General features: G+C 46.3%; 1 protein-coding gene across 4 annotated transcripts in view; it reads right to left on the bottom strand.

The window, feature by feature from the left end:
- The window catches only part of JPH1 (junctophilin 1), an 86966-nt gene extending 61755 nt beyond the window's left edge, over window positions 1-25211 (bottom strand). For 2 of the 4 annotated variants that reach the window (XM_059672869.1, XM_059672870.1), the window contains exons 1-2: window positions 24568-25211; window positions 17815-18574 (exon numbers count right to left, since the gene is read on the bottom strand). In XM_059672869.1, the coding sequence (XP_059528852.1) occupies window positions 17815-18574; window positions 24568-24946 (1139 nt within the window). In that variant the 5' untranslated portion in view covers window positions 24947-25211. The remainder of the gene's footprint in view (window positions 1-17814; window positions 18575-24567) is intronic. The other 2 variants (XM_059672868.1, XM_059672867.1) reach the window with 1 other exon arrangement.
- Between the last annotated feature and the right edge of the window lie 238 nt (window positions 25212-25449).

The raw sequence follows: 25449 nt of genomic DNA, 5'->3' as shown, positions 1-25449 counted from the left end.
ATCCCTCCGCGTCCCGGCAACAAACCTCTTTTCTGGTGATGCCCCTATCCCCACCTCCACGCGGCTCCGGGTTCATTTCCAGCAGCGCGGCTACTTGTTCACGGATCCATCTCTGTCACTCGGTTATAAACTCTCTGGAGAATAGGGGCCATATTTTTCTCATTTTGGTCTCTCCCAAGCCACCAACTCTACTTGCTTGACACAGAGCAGGCATTCATTCACGGTTGACATGACTACAGCATTTACTCTGACATGAAACAGTAAGCATCCTCGCTCCACTTCAAATGTATTAATTACCCCACGATAATCCTGTGAGGAACTATTACTGCTTTCCCCCACGGGGCAGGTGAAGGAGCATGAGACGTGGGAGGGTTAAGCCGTTTGCCTGAGTCCCAGCACTTGGTTGTGGTGTAGAGGCGTCCCCCCTTTTCTCTGGATACAAACCAAGACCCCCAGTGGATAGCTGAAACCACAGATAGCACCGAACCCTATAGATACTGTGCATTTTTCCCTATACGCCCAGGCCTTTCCACGTAATGGAAGCATTTTAGGTCCTCTCTATTTGGCATGTCTGAATTGCCAGCATCTTGTGATTGGGGCATAATAATTTTTAAAAATATTTTTATTGATTTCAGAGAGGAAGGGAGAGAGGGAGAGAGAAACATCAATGATGAGAGAGAATCATTGATCGGCTGCCTCTTGCACACCCCACACTGGAGATTGAGCATGCAACCTGTGCCTGTGCCCTGATTGGAAATCGAACCATGACCTCCTGGTTCATAGGTCGACGCTCAAATATAGCCACTCCAGGTGGGCATGATGTAGGGCCATTAGTAAGTAAAACAAGGTTACTTGAACACAAGCTCTGTGATGACCCATCTGGCTCCTAAGTGACTGACAGGCAGGGAGCATCTATAGTGCGGAGACACTGGACAAAGAAATGAGTCATGACCCGGGCAGGGCAGAGCTGGACAGCACGAGATTTCATCACGCTTCTCAGCGTCGCACGTAATTGAAAACGTATGAATTGTTTATTTCTGGAATTTTCCGTCTCATGTTTTTGGACCACCATTGACCACAAATAACTGAAACTGTGGAAAGCAGATGGGGATGGGGTGGGGTGGATACTACATGGTCCTAACCACTAACTGCTAGGACTGCCTCTCTGTGCCCTGGGTCTACATGAATATAAATAACAATAGCGTTTGGGCAGGGAAGAAACCAGCAAGAGCTTTTAATCCTCCAGCTTTGCCCTGGCAGCCACCTCTGCTTGGAGAGCCCTTCTTCTGCTCTCTATTCCTGGAAACACCTACTTGTGTCCTCAAGGCTGCTCAAGAGCCACCCCTTGAAGTCTCCCATGGTCCCTCCAGGTGTTTTGGGACACTCTGGGTCAGTCTATATATACACACACTGTCATTTGCTAGGTCACATCTTATAATACCTGGTTTTCTTCTCAATCTCCTGCCCCAGCATAGGAGGGCAAGAGCGGTTTCTTTGAAATACTCAGCATGGAGGCATTCAACAATTGTTGTCCTATCAGTTTGTTTACTAACTATTAAGTGCTATTTGTTGGGTTAGGGACATTCGCATACACTAATCTCATTTAATTCTCCCAACTTCCTGTGAATTGCCAGGTACCAAGTCACCCCATTTGGGGGTTGAGACATCTGAGGCTTAAGCAATATTTAATTAGCCAATATTTGAATGAAATCTCTCACTTTAGCTGCATCTAGTAAGTCCCCAGAGTCATTTTAGCATCCTCATCACCAAACATGGGGTGGGGGGCACAGTGCCATGAGGGAGATCTGGGTGTCCTCCCTCAGGGCACCTGCAGATGGATCTCTTGGTGCCTTGCTCCTGGGCCCTGATCTGAGCCTGTTCAGGAAGCGGGTTCAGTCTCCAGGTCACCAGTCACCTCCTTTCACTCAGTCTCACTGACCACAGAGGACTTTCCATAATGAGCAATCATTTCCATTAAACTGAGTAACTCTTACGCCGTGACCTCCATATAGAGATTTTACATATATATGATGTATTGTGCTGATATATGAATTGAGAAATCCATTTAGATCTTAGCCTTGCCCTGCAGATTCAAAATCTCTAAGAAAGAATACCAACTCAAATATGACAAATCAATGAAAACCAAGTATTTAGAGTACCTAGAATGTCTTGACATCTGTGCTAGGTTCCATGCAAGGTATAACAAATAGAACTGGTCGTATTAGCTATACAGCAGTGGTTCCCACAGGGGGCAATTTGATTTTTAAGGGGGGGGGGCAATTTGAGAATGAGTTATTTATCAGTAAAGTTTTTGCATTTCTTATGGTTCTAGGGGCCTCATATATAGTGTATATATATATATATGTATATATATAGTGACATATTTGTGCATTTCAGTTCTCTATTACGTTTTGAAACTTGAAACTTTATTTGCTATTTTTTCATATCACTCCATATTATTATTATTTTTTAACAATTTCTTAGTGATTTCTTCCTCAGCATTTCAACTGTCCTTTTGTTCTTTTATTTTTTCTCTTTCATGGATGCCATGTTCTTTGGAAGCTTGTTTAGATCAAGTTAATGGCCTTTTAGGCTTCCTCCATGTGAACAGGAGTTTACTTTTTGAATAAGAATTATATGTCATGGGGGGGGGTGCATCAGGATTTTAGAGATGCTTAGGTGGGCCTGGCCAAAAAAAGGTTGTGAACCACTGCTATACAGTAACTAGAATAATAAAAGCGTCATATGCTAACTAGACTGGACAGCTGAACGACCTTCCGGATGTCCTTCCAGATGAAGCCGGGGTTGCGAGGGCTGAGGCAAGCTGCCGTGGCTGCAAGGGCCAAGCCCCTTGCACGAATTTCGTGCATTGAGCCTAGTATACTAATAAACAGAACAGGCCACTGAAGTCTAAAAAACGATCTATTCATATCATTTTCTTCTCAAGTGTCGCATAAGTAAACATTTTATTCTTACTGAAAATGATTCCAGCTAGCTTTAGATTTATGCTTAATTATCAGGGAAAACTTAGTAAGTCTATATAGCTTTGCTGTTCATTAGTTCAGTCCTTATTAATTCAGAGTTCTTTTTTTTTTTGAGAGTTGTAAAAAGTATTTAGAATTTAAGCAAGCAGGATTTCATACTTATTCTAGAGGTTGAATGGAAGGGGTAAAGGAAAAATTGAAAAAAGAGAAAAAGAAATCCTGCAAATGTCATGAGAAAATCCAGTTATGCACAGCCTCTTTTAAGTTCCTAAAGGTCTTTATACTTATTTGGTACAAGGACTATAATTATATCAATTTGCCTAAAAACTTTTTTTTTCCTACAAAGAAATCCCATTTTAATTTCCATGGCTTGAAAACTTAAGCTTTTACATCTCTGGCTGATTCAGAGTCCTCCTACAGACAAACATATAAAGCATGACTCAGTGTGACCCATGATTTTTTTTGTTGTTGTTTTGTTAATCCTCACCCGAGGATATTTCCCCCATTGATTTTTAGAGAGAGTGGAAGAGAGGGGGGTAGAGATACACAGAGAGAAACATCAATGTGAGCAAGACACAGCGACTGGTGGGCCTGCCACATGTCGGGGATTGAGTCTGCAACCGAGGTGCATGCTTGTCCGGAATCAAACTCAGGACCCTTCAATCTGCAGGCTAACGCTCTATCCACTGAGCCAAACTAGCTAGGGCTGTACCCCATGACTTTGAAAGAGCAGTTCATACCCGAAGAGCATGTAATATAAATAATTTTGTATTTTGATTCATTTAAGAGGTGTTTGCCACTTAGTAAAAGTACTTTTTCTTTTCATATTTTCCTGTTTTATGAGTAATAAGAACACGGTTGATGGACTAGAACAGAACAGACATGTAACCAGATTTCTCTAAACAGGAAAATCAGACTGCTCAAGAGAGACCCCTGCATCTCATCAACACCCCATTCCCGCCTGCCTTCTAGCAGGAAGGGGACTTCTCACACTCGGCTGAGCAAGGGGGTCCTTTCAAGCAGAGAGCTGCCACTAGGATTTGCAGAGAAGCCGGACTGTCAGCGGGACACGCCAGCTCCCAGAGGCTAGACCAGGGGTGGGCAAACTTTTTGACTCGAGGGCCACAATGGGTTCTTAAACTGGACCGGAGGGCCGGAACAAAAGCATGGATGGAGTGTTTGTGTGAACTAATATAAATTCAGAGTAAACATCATTACATAAAAGGGTACGGTCTTTTTTTTTTTTTTTTAGTTTTATTCATTTCAAACGGGCCGGATCCGGCCCGCGGGCCGTAGTTTGCCCACGGCTGGGCTAGACAAAGATGACAGGTCAGAGCAGGGACCAGGGAAGGCCGTAGATGGTATCATGGAACATAATACAAAAAAAACCCCCACAAAAAACCCAGACCCCTGGGACCCCCTTGGTTTTGATCATAAGCTGAATCCAAGTGCTCTTTGCGGGCCCCCTAAGTTACCCACTGTTCTCCATGCTACCTCCCCACTCCAAGAAAGTAACACACCTACGCATGCCCTCCTGTAGTGCAGCCCTGGATGATAAGGTTTGGGGCCTGAAATTAGCCACTGCAAAGCTTCCACATTCTTTATTTAACTACAAAGTCAGGTATCTCCACGCAAGCCATGTCTGTGCTCATTCTCTTGATCCATTTTTGCACACACAGTAACTAATAAAAATGAAAGATGCCTTTTGGAAGGCAAAGAAAGTCAGAGATGTTCATTTCATTTGTTTATATGGACTTCGTCTGAAACAAAAGTGAGCGTGAGGATTCCATGAAAGCTCTGAGTACCCTTTGACTGACTAGTTAGATCAAGCATGTCAAACTCGTGGCCCGTGGACCGAGTGCCTCGTTTATTTGGCCCGTGTTAGCCTTTGAGTTTGACATGCTTGAGCTAGATACTGCAATGGCTACTCTATTAACAAAGTAAATTTAAAAAAAGGGGGAAATTTGTTATTTTGGTTTGATTTTTAAATCATGGAATTATGCAAATAGATATGTTAGTTATAACCACACTCAAACCTGGTTCAGTACCTTGTCTTTGATTAGTTTCGTGTGTTTTAGGATAAAATAATTCCCTGCTTCTTTCCACACATGGATCACTATCCTGGAAGATTCCTTACAAATTTCTCTACCCCAGCCCTCTCTACTCGCTTTCTGAACAACTCTTTTATTATGGAGGACAACGTAAATCTTTGGTTTTGATGTTTTCCTTTCCTTTGGAAGCACTTACACGCACAAGCCTTGAGAGTGACCGTTCTTACAGGATTCTCATCTCTCGTTTTGTTCCTCCTTTAAATGCCCATGAGTCAAAAGATTCCTTATCCTCCTCCCCAAATGTCTCCACCATAATTCATGAGCCCTTGTGCTCTGAGCTAACGATGCTCAGATCCTTAGCGTTTTAACTCCTTTGGACAAAACCAGCTGCATATTTGCAAATTTCAAGGGCCCAGTTCTTTACGGCTGGACACATTTATTCCTGTCCTTCACGGTTCTGTCCCAGCTGCTGCCGGGATCCACCCCTGTGCACGGCAGCGCAAACCATTCTCCTCAGATGTTGTTTTGCTCATGTTACTTGCTGGGAACTCAGGCAGCTTCCACTTGCGCGTTGCATAACACCTGATGGTGCTTTTCAGATCCTTGAGCAGTCAGCACCCTTATCTAATTGTCCTCCTCTCTCTCTATGACTCAGCTGTGCTCACACCACGGCAGAGCACCACACTGTGTCTCTTAGATGACATGCACCAGCAGGGGGGTGCACAGCCCACCGGGGGGCTGAATACACTTTTGTGCACACGTTTGTAAGACTTCTCAAAACGAGGAGGAAGCTCTACAGTCTGAATCATACAAAAGCGTTATAGCCAGCATCTCCAGCCTCCTACTTCCCTGTTGTGTGTATTCTTTTCTACAAACCAAAAGCATTCATTTTCAGGAATCTTAGACTAGCACCACCGTTCTCCACAGAGGTACTGCCTTTCTGGATCATTTCTCCTGGTGGCAGGACGAGGGTGTCTGCATATGAAAGACCCCTAATTCCAGGTTCTGTAGGCAGTGGGAGTCGCTAGGACACCGAACACTAGGAGAAGAGTAATAAGGCCGTGAAGCTAACAGTAAGGTCTCCAGCAAGGCACAGGGACAGTCCTGCCCACGGATAATGAGCACGGCTGGGCTTTATGGTCTCTGAGCGATCTTCATTCTCTTCGCTTGTGAGTCACCAGACACGCTGTCCCTCCCCCACCTGGCAAAACCCCCGTCTGCCCCTGTGACAAAACCATGGCTTCGCTCCCCTTCAAAATATTGCTCAAGGCTCCAATTCTCTATGAAATCATTCCAGACCAATTCCATCTGGCACCAGACCCACCAATTATCCTAGGAACCCCTCCATATTCAGGCTGTCTCCAGTTTTTCTCCTTTTTCTCATTACTCGGCATCTCTTCAGGGCCAGCATTCATATGCACGCATGCTCACGTAGACTCATCTACACACGTTTACACAGACCCTGCGTGTGGGGGATGGTCATTTGAGACTTTATTTTTCTTTCCTTTTTTGGCTTACGCCTTCTATTTCCCTTGAAATATCTTTAAGATCTTATTGGGCACCAAATACGGCGGAGGCTCTGGAACGGTTATAACTGTTACCAATATAGCAACTGTAATTAAAGAAAACTTCTCAACAACAAAGTTTCGTAACAATTCTAACACCACAAAATTAACACATCACTGAAGGTTCTGAAGGAAAAAAAAAAATCCCAAAATATGCTTTCCTTTCCCTCATTTTCGTTTATGGAATTAAACCTTAGTGACGGCTCACTCCTTAATCAGATTCTCATCATTCCAACAGTAGGCTCAAAGTTATTCCAATTTAGTGAAGTGCAAGAAGAATAAGATAATCTTGAAAAATGCTTTTACTATCAACTTTGTACAGTAACATGAAAAAAGAAAAACCCACCTAAGAAGCTACATCAAAAGTCTTTGAAAGCGCTTTCTGAACAAGTCAACCTATTCCCTTTCAATTTCTGTAAGACGGACCATTTAGAGAATTCTGGAAACCTGCAGGGAGCGAGGCAGAGCACTAGGAAGTGAAGGGCCGGCAGTGACCTCTCTTATTAACTACTTCCTGTGGGTGTAAGATATCTGCAAGCAGCTCTAAGCTTATGGAGGCGTGGGCCCGGCTTCCTCCCTCCCTCCCTCCCCCTCCAGGCCCAGCGCAGCCCTGAGTGTGCACGTGGTGCACAGTAACGCTGAGAAGATCAGGGCCATTGCTTGGTGACCTGCGCTCCTTACGAGTCCTTCAACATGGCTGGTCCGTGGTAATTTGGCTTCTGTTCCCGGCAACTGACACAGGGGACACTGTCCCTTTCAGTCCACCCTCCTCTGATTGCGGACACACCTGGAGTTGGAAGAGTAAATGGTCAGCGATGTTTCACTATGTTTGCTTACTGACTAATTTCCATCAGAAGCATCGCTGGAACTGGCCTGTGACTTCAGGTTCAAAAGCCACACAAATGGAGGGGAGGTCGCCCGGACTTGGACTTTCTGTGACAAATGGGCCCAGTTGCCCACTTCCTCAGCCCCACTCCTTGGGTGAGGATTTATGGACTGGAGTAAGAGACCCAGAAGATTACTTGTTTAATATGCTTGACAAAACTACCCCATGTTCGGGAATGAATGAACCTTTTCACTAACATTACTGAGAGCCATCGCAATATCAGACACTAGATTCGCCTCCATTCCTTACCTATCACTTCTGGTCCATCAATTCCTGTAAGTTTTATCCTTTGCCTCTCTACCACACTGACCTTGACTGGGTTCTTTATCCTCTCCTCCACAGGCCAGGCTGTGGGTCTTGGCCCCCGTAACTCCATCGCAAAGGCTGATGGCTCCCTTCAATTCCCTTTAAAGACTCCCCAAGGCCATCAGTAGAAAATTAGCTGCCAAAGCTTCATGATCTCATTCCTATCAAAACTCAAGCTACACTTAGTGACCGTGAGTGTGCCTAACAGTAACCTGGGAAGCTCTGGGCCTTGCCCCGAGAAAGGTTAATGTAGCACTGGGTTGGGGGGGGGGGACAGGGATTTTTAGGAACCCCCTGAGATGTGCTGCAGGGGGTGGTGGGCTGCACCTGGAGAAACACTGTCTCCGATGGCCTGGAGGAACTTACCGCAGGGTTAGGCAACGAACAGGGGCTGGGGCTGAGGCATTCAGGCACAGAGAGCCACTCATGCAAAGAGCCCCAGACAGTGTCTGTGACAGGCTCACCCAGGCTGGCTTAGGTACTTGGGGGGTGGAGGGGGGTGGTGTCCCCCTGACCTGCAGCCCCACCGTGCTCACAGCACCTGCCCAGCTGCAGAGAAGCGCTCATCAGCAGGGTATTCGTGCTTCATGACAGGCTTTGTTTCTGATTCATCTCTGTATGCCTGGGGCCTACTGCCATGTTTGGACAGAGCTGACACTAAATAAATGTTTGCCAAATGATGTTCTTTAGCATAATAATTTGCAAGGGTGATACTCTGTTCTACTCTGTTGCCAAGAAAGAAACAGGCCAGCGGATCTTGCTCACTGGATGGGTCCCTTCAGCACAAATCTTCGAAAGCATGTATTTCACAAATTCAAGTGCAGACATTCTGATACTCGAGTTGCATTATTCAAAGGCAACAGATTTCTGGTCACTTAATGTGAGAACTGCTTTATTTGTGCTTCTTAAAAAGAGCTGTTTCTAACATCATCTGCATACAGTTCCGTTCCTGGCCTCCTAAGTATCTCTGTTCCGCAGAGTTCTGGTCTGAGCTCCATATGAATAGTGGGAATATTTCTGCATCCTAGGCCCATGTTCCCTGTTGTCTTTGCGGCCAGCACCTCAAAAATTCAAGAAGTCAAAAATCCATTCCAACTCATCTTCCTCTTTAAACCCGTACCTTGCTCTCAGGTCCGTATGTGAATCAACAGGACCACCGCCCATCCGGTGGGCCATCCAGAACCACACTGGCTTCCTTTTCTAGGTCCACTGCACGCATTCAACCCTCAAGTCCAATTGAGCCTGCTTGGGAGGCTCTCGCCCAGCATTTGCTTTTTTCCATCGTCACTGCCATCGCTTAGCTCAGCCCATGGACTCTCCCCTAGCCTGCTAGTTAGCAGATCACGACTTCATTTTTCTCCAGGTCTCTCTCTCCTTACTCTTCCCTAACCCTATACTACCTGTAACCAAAGCGGTCTTTCTAAGTCTGACCAGGTAATTCCTGTTTAAGACTACCAAAAGCCCTCCCCTGTCTTGAGGATCATGTCCAAACTTCCCCTTACTGGTCAGTGAGGTTGCTTCTCCACCTCATCTCTCAACACCCCTACCTTGCACTCTCTTTGCCAACCGTGCCCAATATTTTACAGCGGCCCAAATACACGTGGGCTGTTGTTCTGGGCACACTTCTCCATCTTCTGGAGAACAGGTGCACATCTTTTGGTTCTCATGTTGGATACCACCTGCAAAATCATGCCTCCATCCCCAGGCTATGGTTAAGCTCCTCCTACGGGCTACCTAACCTCACGGCTAGGTGCCAATCATCCGACAGGTAATTAAATGTTTTCTCTGTCCCAACTAGACTCTATTATGGGAAGGACTGGGTTCCAATCACAGTTTTACATTTACATAGTATGTAATCAATTAATGTCACAAAGAGGCGATTAAAATCAACGTTTCCCTGAGTTTAAGAACCAAACCTTATCAAAAGGGTTGAGCATCCAAACCAGAATGCTAACTAACATGTAACTGATGACAGACAGGGCTAAGGTACCACCCGTCAGGGCATTTGCATCTTCCCAAGGTAATCTATCAGCCCAGAGCTGAACTGATTCTCTATTCACTGGGACGAGCAAGAGGGGGTGGGAACCAGTGACAGGTAAACAAACCCGCCACCTGGTGCTCCTCCCTTCGACTCTTGAACCCTAAACTCTAGCTTTTATGGGATATCTCAACATGTTTTGACTAATAGGCCTCCCATAGACGCTCAAACCTGGGCCCTAATGGATGGACGCAAATGTATGAAATCTTGACAGACTAACTCAAAAAAACTCTGACACCGATGCAAAAAGTTAAACATTGGGGGACTTCTAGGCCAAGCAATCGAGATCAAAATTTGATTGACCTGCTACAGTAAAATTCAGCAAAATTTTTACCTTACTTAAAAGTTGTTAAAAGCTCACACAATTATTTGTTAAGCTCTGGCATAAGTGACTGTTTTAAAGACGCTAGAAAGTGAGTGTGTTTTCCTTGGCTTGAGTCAGTTTCTTTTGGCACACGGGGGAATGCTGAGAAGATTGGACTTCAAAGAGTTGCACTATTTTGGAGGCAGTCTTGATTCCTCACATGTTAATTAAATTTCTGATAAAGCAGCTTATTTTGAACTGAGTATATTATCCAAATAAATGGGAAACACCAACTAAGATCGAAGGGCAACATTATTAAAAGCTTATTTGGTTAATTCTCAGGAGGCTGTTGTACTAAAGCTGAATGACTTACATAAATACCTTCGGCATTTGTTGGATCCTGTTCCTAAACACAATGTTCATATTTCATCTATAATAAGAAAAGCATCTCAAAGATTTGCAAGGCACTGGTCTTGCAAGCGTCCAGTGTGGTGTCTTGAGTGAAGTGAGATTGGCAGTCAGCTTAATCCATAATGGAAAGTTGTGAGTGGGCGGCTTGGGCTGCCTGGCAGCTGCCCGGAGGAGGCGGCCACCAGCTCCGTTAGGTGCACACGGAACTTGACACTTGCCCCAAAGCAGAGTTTCTCTGGGTCAAAGCTCAAATTCATGCGGAGCACCTGGGACGGACCCCAAATGCCGCCGTGCCTCTGGCTTTCCGGAAGACATTACAGGAGGGGGATTTCATTACAAATGCAGCTCTACTACAATGTAACTGCTGCTTGAATGCTTCCCATTCACAGAATCACGAAAATGTCGTATTTCAGAGCTAAATGAGATGGCCTGCTGCAGTTTGTATTGTTGAAGTAAATGCAGATTTCTACAGTTAAAACAAGGCCGACATGTGTCCCCAAACCGAGCTTATCATCAGCACCCTGGATTATAGTTTTTTTTCCTCTCCCTTTCTTTCCCGTTCTCATCAAGCTCTGAATTGAACATGCTCTCCTATCCCATCCACACCACACACGGCATCTTCTCCTTGCCCTCTCTGTTTAATCCAAGTGGAGAGCCAGGCCCACCTGAGTCAGGGTTCAAAAAGTATGTTGATCGTGGGCCCAACGTCTGGAAAACTGTGTGAGCCTCCCATTATGATGGCCCAAGACCAATTTTCGTTCAATCTCTACCGCTTGAACCTCCGTGTTCATCATTAAAACACAGGGCCACCTGAACGCCGCACCGTTTCTGAATGGGCCTGGACTTGGAAGGGCTGGACGAAGAGTTTTTTAAAGAGAGATATTTAGCCACAAGATAGCCTCGGGGCGTCTTACGAAGTTCTCATAACACAGCGTGTTCCCATGTGCTGTGCAATGACCTGCGCAACGGCGAGGTGATAGAGATCCGGGTTGAAGGACAGGGGCTGGGCCAGGAGTTTCTCTCTGTTCCCCAGCCAGGACTCTGGGGACGATGCTATCCTAGCTTGACTCCCCTCTGCTGGGGGTGGGACGGAGCTGCGGCTGGCCCAGGCGATCTTTCTGGTTTAGCTGCTCCCTCTGTCCACCCCCGCAGAGGATTCTCAGTGACTGCGCGGCCCATGAAGACGGGGCCTTTGGTACAGAGAAGCGCGACTTTCTTGAAACAGCCTGGAGAGGAACGGGAGGAAAGCGCAGCAGGTTCCTCGCTCTCGGCATGGGAAATGGGTGCTCGTGGGCGAAGAGGAGAAATATGTGTCTAACATTTTTATGTGCAATACAAAACGGATAACGCACATCAAGGATACTGGTGACCCACACTAATACACCGAAACGCTCCTATACTGTCTTCAGAATAGTGCCCCAGGGTAGCTTGAAAGAAATACATCTGCCATTTCCCTGTGCATTTTCTTTCATCTTAAAAATTAGAATTGCCTGTTGACAGTATACTGACTTCACCCAGACCTGAGGCTGGGAAGGGGGTGAGTCCTCATGTCTGCACACAGTGGTCAAGCTTGGGGGGTTAACTCCTTTCCTCTTGTTTATCCCTCTTTCTGCTTCCCAAGCCTGCCTTCCCTTCCTCCCCCGCCACTCCACCTCCATCCCAGTCTGACTTCTTGGTCTGTCAGCTTTCACTTTGGGGACTGGTACTTGCAGGGTCGACGTGCTTTCGGAAACATTAACTCTACATAGTGATTTACAGTTTACAAAGCCCTGTGACACCCACTCTCTCATTCAACTCTTACAGCAACCCTCCTGTGAAGAAAGAGGCAAGTATCAGTCCTCGTTCCTGGTGACTTGCCTGCAACTCAGCGCCTGAGTGTTTTAACCGAGCCTTTGGGATTAGTGTGGAGAAGGGCTGGGATAACAGGTGACAGGAAGAAAGGCAGAGATGGAAGAACACAGGCGGCACAGCTACAGAAAATAATTAACACTCTCGTGAGCTGTAAATTCCCACATTTTAGGTAATTTCCTTTCGAAATTTCTTTACCCGTTTAACAGCGTTTTCATGAAAATGACTTGCTAGGCATTACAAGGACGTACCTTCCTGCAAAAATGACTTATGCTAATAATTGAGAATGAACCAGAGCCCCAGGAGAAGAAACAAAAAGTCCACGGAAGAGGTGATCCAAAATTGTTTTCAAAGATCTGATATGACCCCAAGACAGGAAAGAACGACAGACAGGATGTAAACTATAATTCTGATTTGCAAAAGAGAAAGAGAATCCTTCTGTCCAACAGAGTCAAAGACTTTCAAATTCCTTGCCCTTCCCAACCACGTGGCGGAGGTCAAGCTTGTTCCTGGTGGTAGGAAGTTCCACTGGGATCCACAATGTGCACGGACTCACGCCTGCCCTTGGGTTTTAATGACTAATAAGTGAAGTACGAATCGAGTCAAGCAATCTTGTGAGGGACTGTTCTATTGAGGATCATTACAAATATGACCCTAAAGAGGCAAGACCAGAAAAATCTCTCAAGAGGAAAAATAAGCCAGCGGCACACTCAGCAGACTTCGATTTTGGAAAGGCAGCAAGCTCTCCTGTCCTGACTTCTCACATGTGTTGGTGATGTCCAATATGCAGGATGAACTAATGCTGTGACAGTTAAGTAGGATGACTTTTTGGAGTCTCCCTATCTGCTCACAGGAAGTACGCGCATGTACTGCTGGGCCGGCTCACACCTATGAAGAATGGTGATAACAGTTTGGCTTAACCTGAAGCTCTCATTTCCTGGCCCTGCCTTAGTTATGACACTTTAATGATGTCGACTTCGTCGAAGGGAAGGGTACCTGCAACTCACTCTCCCGCATCTTCTGCACTTCCTTGACTACGGTCAGAGTAGAGCCTGATGAATTATGAGCGTGATGCTTCTTTTCTTAAAATGGTGACTTATACATGTCCAGTAGCACGGAATTAGTAGCATTGGCCGTGTTCAGACCCTAAGCAGTGAGGATTTAATTCACTCGTTCATCAAATATTTACTCGGGGCCTTAGGGAAGTGCCCTGATCCAAGCCAGCGGCTGGGCATACAGAGGTGAGCAAAGCTGCCTGCAGCCTGGCTTTCTGACCTCGTTGGAGAAAGAGCTATTAAACAAACAGGCTGAAATAAAGTGACAACGTAGGCCAGTGGGGGCTTGAGACCGGGGGGATGGCAGTGGGGTGGGAGGGTGTGGAGTTGGAGAGACTCTCAGTGAAGAAGAGACTTTGTGCCTAAACCTGAGGACGGAGCAGCCTGCGGGAGGCCTGGGAGCCGGGCAAGGGCCAGGCAGTGGGAAGGGCTCAACCAAATCCTAGAGCCAAAGGGAAGCTGTTGTGGCTGAGTCATTCTGAGCATGGAGGGCAGGGGGAGAGTGGTATCAGATAGTAATATGTTACTTAAAGAAAGGTATGGGAAATACACTTTTCCTGAAGGATTTTTTCAAACGACGTCATTTTTTATATTGAAGTCGAAAATTGGCAAACACAGAACCCAGACTCGAGTTCTGGGAGCAGATGCAGCCAGCTCACCTGTGCACCAGACCTTGAGCTTGAGGCCCTCCACCCTCTACCTGGCTGCTCTGTCCCCCCCCCCCCCCCGCACCCCCCCCCCCCCCCGCAGCTATGGCTGGGGCCCCAGCAGAGCAGGGGACCACACAAGGCTCCCTCCTGACACTACCTGCTTAGGTGTGGCTGTTACCACCTGCTGGGGCACTGAGAGTCCACATCCTGCAAACAGGGTGACGGGAGGACACAGCCCCGCACGGCAGGCTGGCCTGTCCCTTCCCGGACACTTCGCTCTAGTTCTGGGAGCTCGCAGCCATGCATCCCCCTAGCTCAGCCGTGGGCAAACTACGGCCCGCGGGCCGGATCCGGCCCGTTTGAAATGAATAAAACTAAAAAAAAAAAAAAAAAAAAAAGACCGTGCCCTTTTATGTAATGATGTTTACTTTGAATTTATATTAGTTCACACAAACACTCCATCCATGCTTTTGTTCCGCCCTCCGGTCCAGTTTAAGAACCCATTGTGGCCCTCGAGTCAAAAAGTTTGCCCACCCCTGCCCTAGCTCCAGTGGGGCTGGCCACTCCCATCTCCCACTTTCTCTTTCTTCTAATCTGATAAAATGAAGGTAGTGCAAGCAAAGGCCTAAGGCTGTCACTGCTGTAGGCTGGCTCTCCTGTCCTGTCACCATCTGTTTCCAGCCTCTAGAGCAGTGGTTCTCAACCTTCCTAATGCCGTGACCCTTTAATACAGTTCCTCATGTAGTGGTGACCCCCAATTACATGGTTACAAATTGAACATAGTTAAAGCATAGTGATTAATCACAAAAACAATATGTAATTATATATGTTTTCCGATGGTCTTAGGCGACCCCTGTGAAAGGGTCGTTCGACCCCCAGAAGGGTCGCGGCCCACAGGTTGAGAACCGCTGCTCTAGAGCCAGGGTTATGACAGTCAGACAGCTAGGAGGCCTACCCAGACAGTGATCTCCAAGAACTTAATAGAAGCTGCCACCCTCCTTTTAAAAAAAGTTTTCTAAGAAGGTAGAACACTAAACTCAGAGCTAGTACAGGGTGAATGCCAGTCCTTCAGCTACTTCCTACTAAGACAAGTTACAAAGCTCAGTATCTGAAGTAGTCATTAAAGCAATGGGGACTACAACAGTGAAAGTACGTAAAATAAAAGGGTTCACTGAGTGGGCATTTTTGGTTTAGTGTATCATCCAAAGAGTATTTTTTTTTATTCTGGTAAGAAGGCTTACCATGAGATCTACCCTATTAACACACAGTAAGCGCACTAGCATATTGTTAACTGCAGACACTATGCTGTGCACAGCCCTCTAGAACTCTTCTTGCTAAACTGAAACTTTATACCTGCTGAACCCCACCTTCCCACGTCCCCCTCCCTCAAGCCCCTGGCAACCACCTTCTCCCTCTGTTTCCATGAGTTTGGGCACCTTCCATACTTTCATAAGTGGAATCGAGCAGCATTTGCCCTGTGACTGAGCATAATGGACCAAGCCTTTTTGAAAAGCTAAATAAAGTCTTTTATGAAGTTAACTAGTGCAAAGTGTAACATCTTAAGCTAAAGAACTCTGGATTATAAACTGTATAACACAGTATTCCCGGACTACATAATAGCACTCCCACAAGACTTCCAGCAGAGAGGGCATGGCTAGGACTTGGGTAAGAGTTTTATGATACTAGTATAATCACAGATCAGCTTTGTATTTGCAAGCGGTTCCCTTTCATTATGTAGATTCCTCCAATATAAACTAATCATAAACTCAGTAATCACAGAAAGCATAAAAAAGTCTTTGATGCCAGAGTGTCCTGCATGGCTTACTTTCCATCAGGCAAGACTGAACTGCCTCCATGATAGCACTAGGTTGTAAGGTGGAAATAAAATGGAAGAATCCAGGAGTGTGCTTGAAATTTCAGACTAGGTGTATGACTGGTTTTAAAGTTAGCTGAGGACCAGGGAAGCCAGCAAGATCAGATGTGGCAAACATCCTATCGACAAAGCAAATGGAAAAGCAGATAGATACACTGCTTGGTGATCACAGAAAACCAAGATCTAAAATAAAAGATGCGTGGCAGTGAAGACAGGAGAGACCTCTCATAAAAGTTTGTGCTGATGAACAAGAAATACTAACTTTAAATGAGAATTGATTGGAGATGCAACGGAAACCTTCAAAAACTTTTAATATTAGAATAGGAATCTATAAATCAGGGGCAGAGAACCTTTTTTCTGCCAAGGGCCATTTAGATATTTATAACATCATTCGAGGGCCATACAAAATGATCAACTTAAAAATTAGCCTGCTATAGTTGGTCAAACATTTAATTAACTCGCCCCTAATGCCTTGGCAGGGCCAGACCAAATGATTTCGTGTGCCTTATACAGCCTGAGGGCGGGACGTTTCCCATCCCTGCTATAAATAATGCAAAATCTCCCATTTGCCAAGCAGTGTTTCAGACACTCAGAAGTATAGTAGCCATAGAATAGGGATATTAAAAAAACAAACACACCACACACACAAACTTTATAGGTCTGGAAGTATATGAAATTGCCACATGAAAAAGTTCAAATATCAGAATTTTCATGTTTCAACCAAAAAAAAAAAAAAAAGGTGGGGTCCATTCATTCAATGCTAAGAATAAAGCCTAAAGACATGATGATATTTTGTGGCTTCAAAGGAGGTTTACTTCTATGGACAGTAAATGCATTGTTAATATTCTATGCTAAATGTCTGCTTCAAGTCACCCACAACTGTGGTCCCTCAGTACCCACGGAAATAAGGCTGAAAAATAAATATTTCCAATTACAACCATCCCTTTTTCTTTTGTGTCTAACATGACATCCATCCTTCATAAAATTCTATTCCCAACAGATTTCTCCATCCTTCTCGTTGGGTCCCTGAACCCAGCTATTAATGGTAAAACTTCAAGTTACATAGACCTTCTGTGCCCACATCCACCCTACTTCTCAATCTATTATTCACCCACCTTCTCCTCCTCACTCCAGCCTGTCTCTACTGCTCTACTTTCTCCCAACCTTGGCGCACTGACAGTCCCATCTGTCCATGGCAGGTTCCCCGCCCCCCTTCCTTTTAATACACAGTGATCTAATCTTTCCTGCATAGAATGAGGCGATTTCTGGGAGCCTCCGTGCCTCTGCCTCTCCCATGTTGTTTTCAAGAAGGCACGCTTGATTTTGTCATGTACCTTCCAAACTTCTGCCAGTGTAGATCTTGGTGGCTTTCTCAAAACCAATGCCACCTAAAAGGCTTCAGAAAACAGAACCTGAATTTTATAAATTAGGATAATTCTACAGGAGGAGCTGTAAACACTTAGAACTGACATATTAGGATAAAGGGACTCATCTATACCAGGTATATTTCCATGTGGAAGCACCCTGCTCTCCATGGCAGTATTTCGAAAAGATGTATAACTTTCTGGACTCAGAAAACAAACACAGGGCCTGCGTGAACTCCATCACAGTCAGGATCAGGGAGCAGGAAGGGGACCTCAATGTACCTTCAACGTTTTTGGATGATGGAAAGTTTCAGAACAGCGCAGGGACATTTCTGACTCTGACTCTATTGGGCTTAATCACTTGCCACCTTTGGTTCTGGCAGTGATAGGACCTATTGGCGATGTCACCGACAGACTGACAAACAAATTGACATGGCACGACCCGACCCGGCAGGCCCGGGCACGCTGCGCTTACATACCTTGAATTGGCTATTTCCACTTTGGTTCTCGCCATGGCAGCTGCCCTTTGCGCGCCTTCGATGGCTCTGTCCACCTTCTCCCGAGTTTTTGTGTTTCTGATCGGTATGAGCTGCTTCCTTATTCCGCGGACCAGAACATTATTTTTGTATTTCCCCTCTTCCTTGGAGCCGTCGGGAAACAGGGTGCAGCCGTAGCCGTGCCTCTTGTTGTTGACCCACTCGCCCTCGTACTTCATGCCGTTGGAGCGCTCGCTGATGCCGAAGCCGTTGCGCTTGTCGTTCCTCCACTCGCCCATGTAGGTTTCCGTGGTGGTGGCGTCCACGTGGTCCTCCACGGGGCAAAAATCGCAATCGACGTCGCCGAAGCTGATGGTGGAGTTGGCGTCGCTGGAGCTGATTCGGCTCATGGCCGCGTCGCTGCGGACCGAGCTGCGCTTGCTGGAGATGGAAGACTTGGACTCGGATTTGCGGATCTTCATGCTGCCCAGGAGCGAGCCCCGGCGGAAGAGGCCGCCCTTCTTCTTGCCCGCGAGCTCGGCGTCGGCTTGGAAGTTGAGCACGAAGCCGCCCCGGGTGCCGGCGGGGGTGTCGGCGGCGGCCGCCGCGTCGTGGAGGACGCTGCCGTTGCTCTGCTCGCTGCGCAGCGAGGCCAGCGAGGTGCGCAGGGGCGAGCGGATCACCGTGGCCATGCCGTAGGGCACGCTCTGGCGCACTCCGTAGCCGTGCCGCATGCCGCCGGCCCACTGGCCCTGGTAGGTGCCTGGGAGAGACCAAAGCACAGGATGAATCCGGGGGTCTGGAGGCGGGGGGGGGGGGGGGGGGGGGGGGGCGCGTGAGCCTGGTCAGGGCCGCTGTCGGCTTGGACAGCCAGGCGCACAGGGCCCAAGGTCACATCCCACCGCCTCCCCAGGCGAAGGGACCCCTTTCATTTGGGAATCCCCGCGCTGTAACGGTGTCTATTTGCCTTTTGGGAACTGTATAGGATTTCCCAATAGTCTGGTCCATTTTGCTTTTCATCTAAAAATTTATGCCAGTGTCAGACAGAACCAGTACTTTCGAGTATCAAGAGTGCTCACTGGAAACCAACTTTTCACCCCTGAAATGAACACAGCAGAAATCCCTCTGATCTTCGTAAGTTATATAAATGTCTAACCCACTGTGCTGTACGCCTACAACTAATATGGAATGTTGACCGTAATGGATTTTTTTTTTTAATTTTTAAAAAGTAAAAAATAAAATAAAAAGAAATTCCTCTTAGAAAGGCAGTGCCATAGAAGATGAAATGAGTTCTACTTGTGCATTTTATTCTAATTTTACTACTAATGACCCTAATTTAGCTGAAAAACTCTACAAATGACTCTTGGGTCTGTTGGTATAACATTCCAACATGATTGAAGACCTAAAATTATTAAGGTATGGGTCACCAACAAACTGTCTTAAATTTTCTTTCCACCATGTTCACCATTTTGAGGGGGTGAGGAAAACTTTAATATGTAGGGTTACTACTTAAATTTGGGTAAAAGTTTTTGAGCTAACAGTGATTTGACAAAAACACTATATATCCTGAATATAGTGAACAATCATGAAAAAATAGGCAATTTGTTTTAACATCTTCTACTTCCAGGTGGAAAGGTTATAACATAGATGTGAACTAGACCAGTGGTCGGCAAACTGCGGCTCGTGAGCCACATGCGGCTCTTTGGTCCCTTGAGTGTGGCTCTTCCACAAAATACTGACTTTTGCGCATGGGCCACGAAGTTTCAATCTCACTATACATGCGCACCCGCACATGGTATTTTGTGGAAGAGTCACACTCAAGGGGCCAAAGAGCCGCATGTGGCTCAGGAGCCGCAGTTTGCCGACCACTGAACTAGACTTATTACGGTGATCATTTCACAAGATACACAAATATGGAGTCATTATGCTGTACACCTGAAAGGAACATATGTCAATTATAGTTAAAAAATATATATATTAAAAAAAAGGGTTTATCCTGTATTACTTGCCAAATTTCTGCTTTCTCCGGGCCATCCGATTTCCTAGCCCGTGCCACTGCATGGACTAGAAGCACTTGGAGGGCAGGAATTATCCCAAGAGAACACAACATTTCTAGACTCATGGCTTGTGTGGTTTGTAGTCTGTAGGTGTTTGATAACTTTATAGTAAACAGCTATGATGGCAAAAAAGAATACACTATTTATCCCCAGAAAAACTGAGATAAGGCCAAAGGAAACCTCCCATTTTTAACATTATGGAATTCATCTTAGAGCAAAGATGTCTTAAAACTTTGATACCAGATCACTTTTTCAATGAATATTATGCCTTTTCAGGAAGAGGATAACCTCTAATCTAAAGCATTTATGTCCAGTAAGGCTTTCTATTAAATAAATCAGCAAAGGCACATTTTAAAAAATAACCTGGTACAGAGTTGTAAATATTCTTAGGAAGAAATGAATGTTAAAATTAGCGAATTTAAATTTTTCTTTTCAAAATCAAGGCCATTTCCTTTCAGTAACAGCAAAATTTAAATTATAGGACCTCCCCTGGAAATATGGGGGGGCGGGGGAAGAGGGCGAGAACACTTTGTAAAATATGATTGTCTAACCACTAACCCTATACCTGAAATTAATACAAAATAATATTGAATGTAAGCTATAATTGAAAAAAAATAAACCATCTGAATACCACATTATAGCTCATTTATACAAAGTAATAAAAAATAAATTATAGTACCTCCCCAAACAAAGCTATGTGGAAATTTTAAGATGCAATTACTTCTGTATTCATAACAATTCACAGGATCACGGAAAATGAATCATTATGACGGTCTGTCTTGACCTCCTTGTTTCTGATTTCATAGAGCTACCTTGAAGCATTTTTCATTTTAAATTGCCACATCAGATGTCCATCGTGTGGCATGCATTTCATTTCAAAATTCTGAACAAAAATGCTAGTGGTTTTATGTCATTGTGTCAACAAGGGCTGCACTTAAAAGTTAAAACCACAATGGCCCCCAAATAAAAACTTTGGACCAATTTCAAGATGACCTCCTCTTTCTGTTCATTGTTATACTAGTAAACAGATAATAGCAGGGCAACAGTGAAATATGAAATAGGTCTGGTACTGAGAATGTCATATGCTGGTAGATATGAAAGTCTTAACTGGACATCTAGGCCCTTCTGAGGAGGTAGTTGGGCAAGAGCCTTCTCTAAGGGTAAACCCAAAAGGGCAGGACCAGTCACATAGAACATTTTAAGGAAAGAAACTTCCTACTGAATACTAGCCATCTTCAAACGTCGCTACCTTAAAAGAGAGGAAAACGGAATTATCAGGAAATGTCAATTTTGATATTTGCCTATGTAGATACAATTTAGATTGAATCTACAATGTAGATACAATTTAAATTCTAGGATAAAATGTATACAATCTGACTTACACAGACTAAAACAAACCACCTTATTTTAAATATTTTGTTTCTTTTAAATAAGTGTGGAATCCTGAGATTATAGCCTTCTAACTTTCCTACATAATGAATTTTGCTAGAAAAGTTCCCAAGGGTGCTGTCTGAATGAATACGTAGAGTATTTATACTTTTAAACCGCAATCATATGATCCTGGCAAATGTTTAGCAGTGAGAGAACATCAACAGCTAGTTCCTTTGAATTGATATCTCAAAAGTAGAACTAATATTTGGAATTTCCAAAGAAGTATTGCTTGAAAACCTAAGCAGTCTACAGCAACAACACTAATTAGAAAGTTCAGGATTCTGATTAACTGTCAAGTAAGGGAGGGCCAGGCCAACAGCTGGCCACATTCCCATCCTATTCTGTTAAATCACAGTCTATGGAAGAATTCCTTAGTGGGTTTGCTAGAAACCAATTTACAGCCAAACTGTCAGTGGTTCATCTGAAGTTTAAAATATGTTTAGTGTAGTTGGTGAAACTAGAAAAAAGGGTTGCTGTTTCTTTATGAAGCAGGTGGGTCTCAACTTCTTTATTTGCTGCTCAACTAAAGTGCTAATGAGGTCCTCTCGGCTCCTTAAAGATAGATGCAGATTTCACAAGCGTAAGACTCATTTTCATGGGCTTGGTTTTAAATTCTGTTCTAGGATTTTTTCACCTGGGAGCTGATTATCTAGATAGAGCCATTTTGAAGGCCTCTAGTTCAGAATGAGTTCCAGTGAAATGAAGACCGTTGCATGCAAACTTACATTTATATGCTACAGATGGGTGTGTGCAAGTGTGCATACCGTTAACGACAATGCGTCTTCCTAGACATTTCCAGTAGCTTTATGATAGTTGGGGAAAAATGAAGTACAGAAGATCAGAATTTGCACCAAAAATGCTGGGCACCTCAACTTGGATTTTATGAGTACAGTACCAATTTATTCTGATGTAATATCCAGGGGTTTCTACTCAGCAACACTTCACACACAAATCACTAATAAGTCACATGATACTTCTCACATGAAATTACTACTTCCTTCCTCCTCTAACTTAATGTCACCCCAAAATACATGGAATCATATTTTCCCTAAGTCCGACAGAGGGTGTAGAGGGACAAACATCTAGTTGTGCAGAGGGCAATAAAATAAAAAAAACAAAACCACAAGCTAATTGACGTAACAATAGGGAAAGTGATTAATTCCTATTTTGGCCAAAACCTTCCTATAAAGTAAGTTATACACTTCCACTTACACCCTACCTTTTATGATGAAGGACTTTCTAATAAGAGTGACAAATGAAAGCAGGGAACCACCTACCACAACGTAAACTCGCAATCACGATTTTTATGGTGTATTTTCCCCCCCTTCTTAATTGGTGGCATGTTAGATTTTTTTTTTTTGTAGAAAAAAAAACCTGCTGTTTTATGGTGATGCCAAATTTTAAGGTCTTTAATTTTTTTAAAAATTTTAAACAGAAGGCAGATTATCCACAAAGTCAGCCTGAACACTTCCTTGAGCTTCCACAAAACAGACAGAGACCTTCACTGTGCTATATATATTTTTTGATTACTAGGTAAAATGAATACTCTAAACCAAGAGATGTTGTTTAATGAGTAGTAACTTTAAAAGGAGACTAATTTATTTTTAACGCTCCCGAACTGAAGAGAACTATCCACAGCCTTCCTAAAAGGTTATAACATGATGCACACATTTAAGAAAATAAATATTGTGTCCCACTTACGAGCATGGAATTTAATTATATTGAAGAGCTGGGGCCTCCAATAAAACCCAATCACAAGCTAACATGTTGATAGGGCTGCCAACCAAGGCACCCTGTGCCCATTCAGAACATTTAAGGGCCCCAATTAACTACTGTGGAATTTGGGACTCAAATAGCCCATATAAAAGTATTCGATAATGATTTTTTTTCTTCCTTTTAATCCATGAGAAACATGTCCTTTATTTAAGACCAAAAAAATGTCCTTTTTAGCAAATCCTACCATTCTGCTGTTTTGCATTTGAAACACCGCCCGTGTTCTGAGTAAGTGAAGTGTATAAATTGCATAAGCTTTTTTTTTGTTTTTTTTTTTTTTGTTTTTTTTAATAGGCAACAGCATAACTGGGGTTGCACTGGGCTGGAGGAACTTTTAATTGGGTCCCTTTAAGATCCTCCCACTCTGGGCTGCCTAACTCCAAAAGATGGCATCGCCTCCTACAACCCCTTTCAATGAACTACGATTATGTTTATTATCAGAAAACTTATTTTGCCAAAGCATAACCTATTCATCTTTCTCAGCAAGGAAATTCATCAGGTTCTGACACCTGTTTCAATAATGTATACCTTTCCTAACGGAAAAGAGCAAGTCTGCTCTACATACACGTAAGTTCTTCTGCACGTATATTGTTAAATATTACAGTAAGGTGAGTTTGGTTCACCCTGTTTTGTTCGCCAGCACACCGTTCAGGTCATGCACTTTTGTGCAAATCAGTTTCGGGCGCTGCCGTTCTCAGGAGTAAAGCAGCTGCTAACTTAACGACTATCCGGACGCTATCGCTCAATTGTATTTTTTAAAACCTAGAGTTCCTTGTTCGTTTCTAAAATGTTTTCCTAGTGACTCGTCCATGCAGCTCCGGCTCAACAAAGACTCCCATTCTTTGGACCAAACACCAACACTTCAGGAACCGAATGAAAACTAGTAACCAAACACCACACCCTCCGAGCTGCACCTGCGTGCGTCAGGCGCCCTCTCTACTCCCCTCGCCGGGATGTTTCCCAACGCGCCCCAAATAAGGCGCCATCCCCCCACATCCTAGTGATGGGGTTCTGCCTGCTATCTTTAGGCGACTAGAGGGCCAGCAGCGAAATCCGACTCCTCGTGAAACCAATCCGGGAGCGGTCAGCACCCACCGCCGCCAGCCTCGCGAGCCCAGGCGCTCGCCCTGACTCCCGGGGAGTGGCGATTTCAAACCCGGCCGGGAGAGGGAGGGCTCAGGAACGTAATGTGACGGGCTCAAGTGACAGCGTCCCCGCTGCAGCCCAACCTCCCGGGCGGCGTTTCCTCCCGGCGCCCGCCAGGTACCTCCACGCCTGGCCGCCCCGAGCGTGGACGCGGCGCCCGCGCCCAGGACCCGGTCAGAACCCCCCCCCCGACCCCCCTCGCACCGGTTGCGTCCCAACACACCCTCCACGGGCGCGGGAGGCGGGTGCGAGGCCGTGCAGGTGTTTTGGCGGGTTTCCGCACACGTGCGCCTCCGTCCCCCCGCCGCCCCCCGCGCCCGCCGGCCGAGCCCCCCGCGCCGCCGCTCACCTCCGTCCCCGTAGGTCTCCACGCCGTACCCGTCCTGCAGCCCGTTACTCCAGGTCCCCTCGTAGCGAGCGGGGGTGCACAGGCTCTGCCGGACCCCATAGCGCCCCTTGAAACCATGGGACCACTCCCCCCGGTACATCCACTTGCCCTTCGTCTCCACCCCCAGCCCGTGCCGCTTGCCCTGCGCCCAGTAGCCCTGGTAGGTGTTGCCGCTGGGCCAGGTGTAGCCGCCGACCACCTCGAAGCCGTGCGACCAGGAGCCCGAGTACTCGCCCTGGCCCTTGGGCCCCGTGCAGATGCCATGCCCGTGCGCCTTGCCCTCCTCCCAGCCGCCGCAGTAGGTGCCGCCATCGTCGAAGTCGAACCTTCCGCCCGTCATTCGGGGGGCAGCCCCGGCGCGCTCCCCGCGGGGGCACGAGCGCGGGCAGAGCTGGGCACGGCAGGGTGTAGCTCGGGGGTGGGGGCCCGGCGGGCGAGCGCACGACAGCGCCCCGGGCAGCTCGCGCCGCCGCTCGGCTCCAGTCCGACGCCGCCCCCGTCCTCCCCTCCGCTTTCGCCGGCGCCGCCACCGCCGCCTTCCTCCTCCTCCTCCTCCCTCTCCTCCTCCTCCTCCTTCACCGCCGCCGCCCTGGCCAGCGCCGCGCGCGAGAGGACAGCCCCGGCTCCGGAGCGGACCTTCAGCTGCTCCCGCCCGCCCACGTGAGCCGGGCGCCGCCCCGCGCCCGCCCCTGTCCCCTCCCCGGGCGCCCGGGCCCGCCCCGCCCCGCCCCGCGGCGCGCCCGCCCCGCCGAGCCCTGCCCCCCGCCCCGGGGCGGCCGCCGCTCCGGTGGGGGCGCGGGGCGCGCGTGTGCTCGCGCGAGGGGATGCGGGCGGGGAGGGCGA

Source organism: Myotis daubentonii, chromosome 17 (assembly GCF_963259705.1).
Source record: "Myotis daubentonii chromosome 17, mMyoDau2.1, whole genome shotgun sequence".
Taxonomy (NCBI): Eukaryota; Metazoa; Chordata; class Mammalia; order Chiroptera; family Vespertilionidae; genus Myotis; species Myotis daubentonii.
This window is presented reverse-complemented; position numbering and strand designations above follow the sequence as displayed.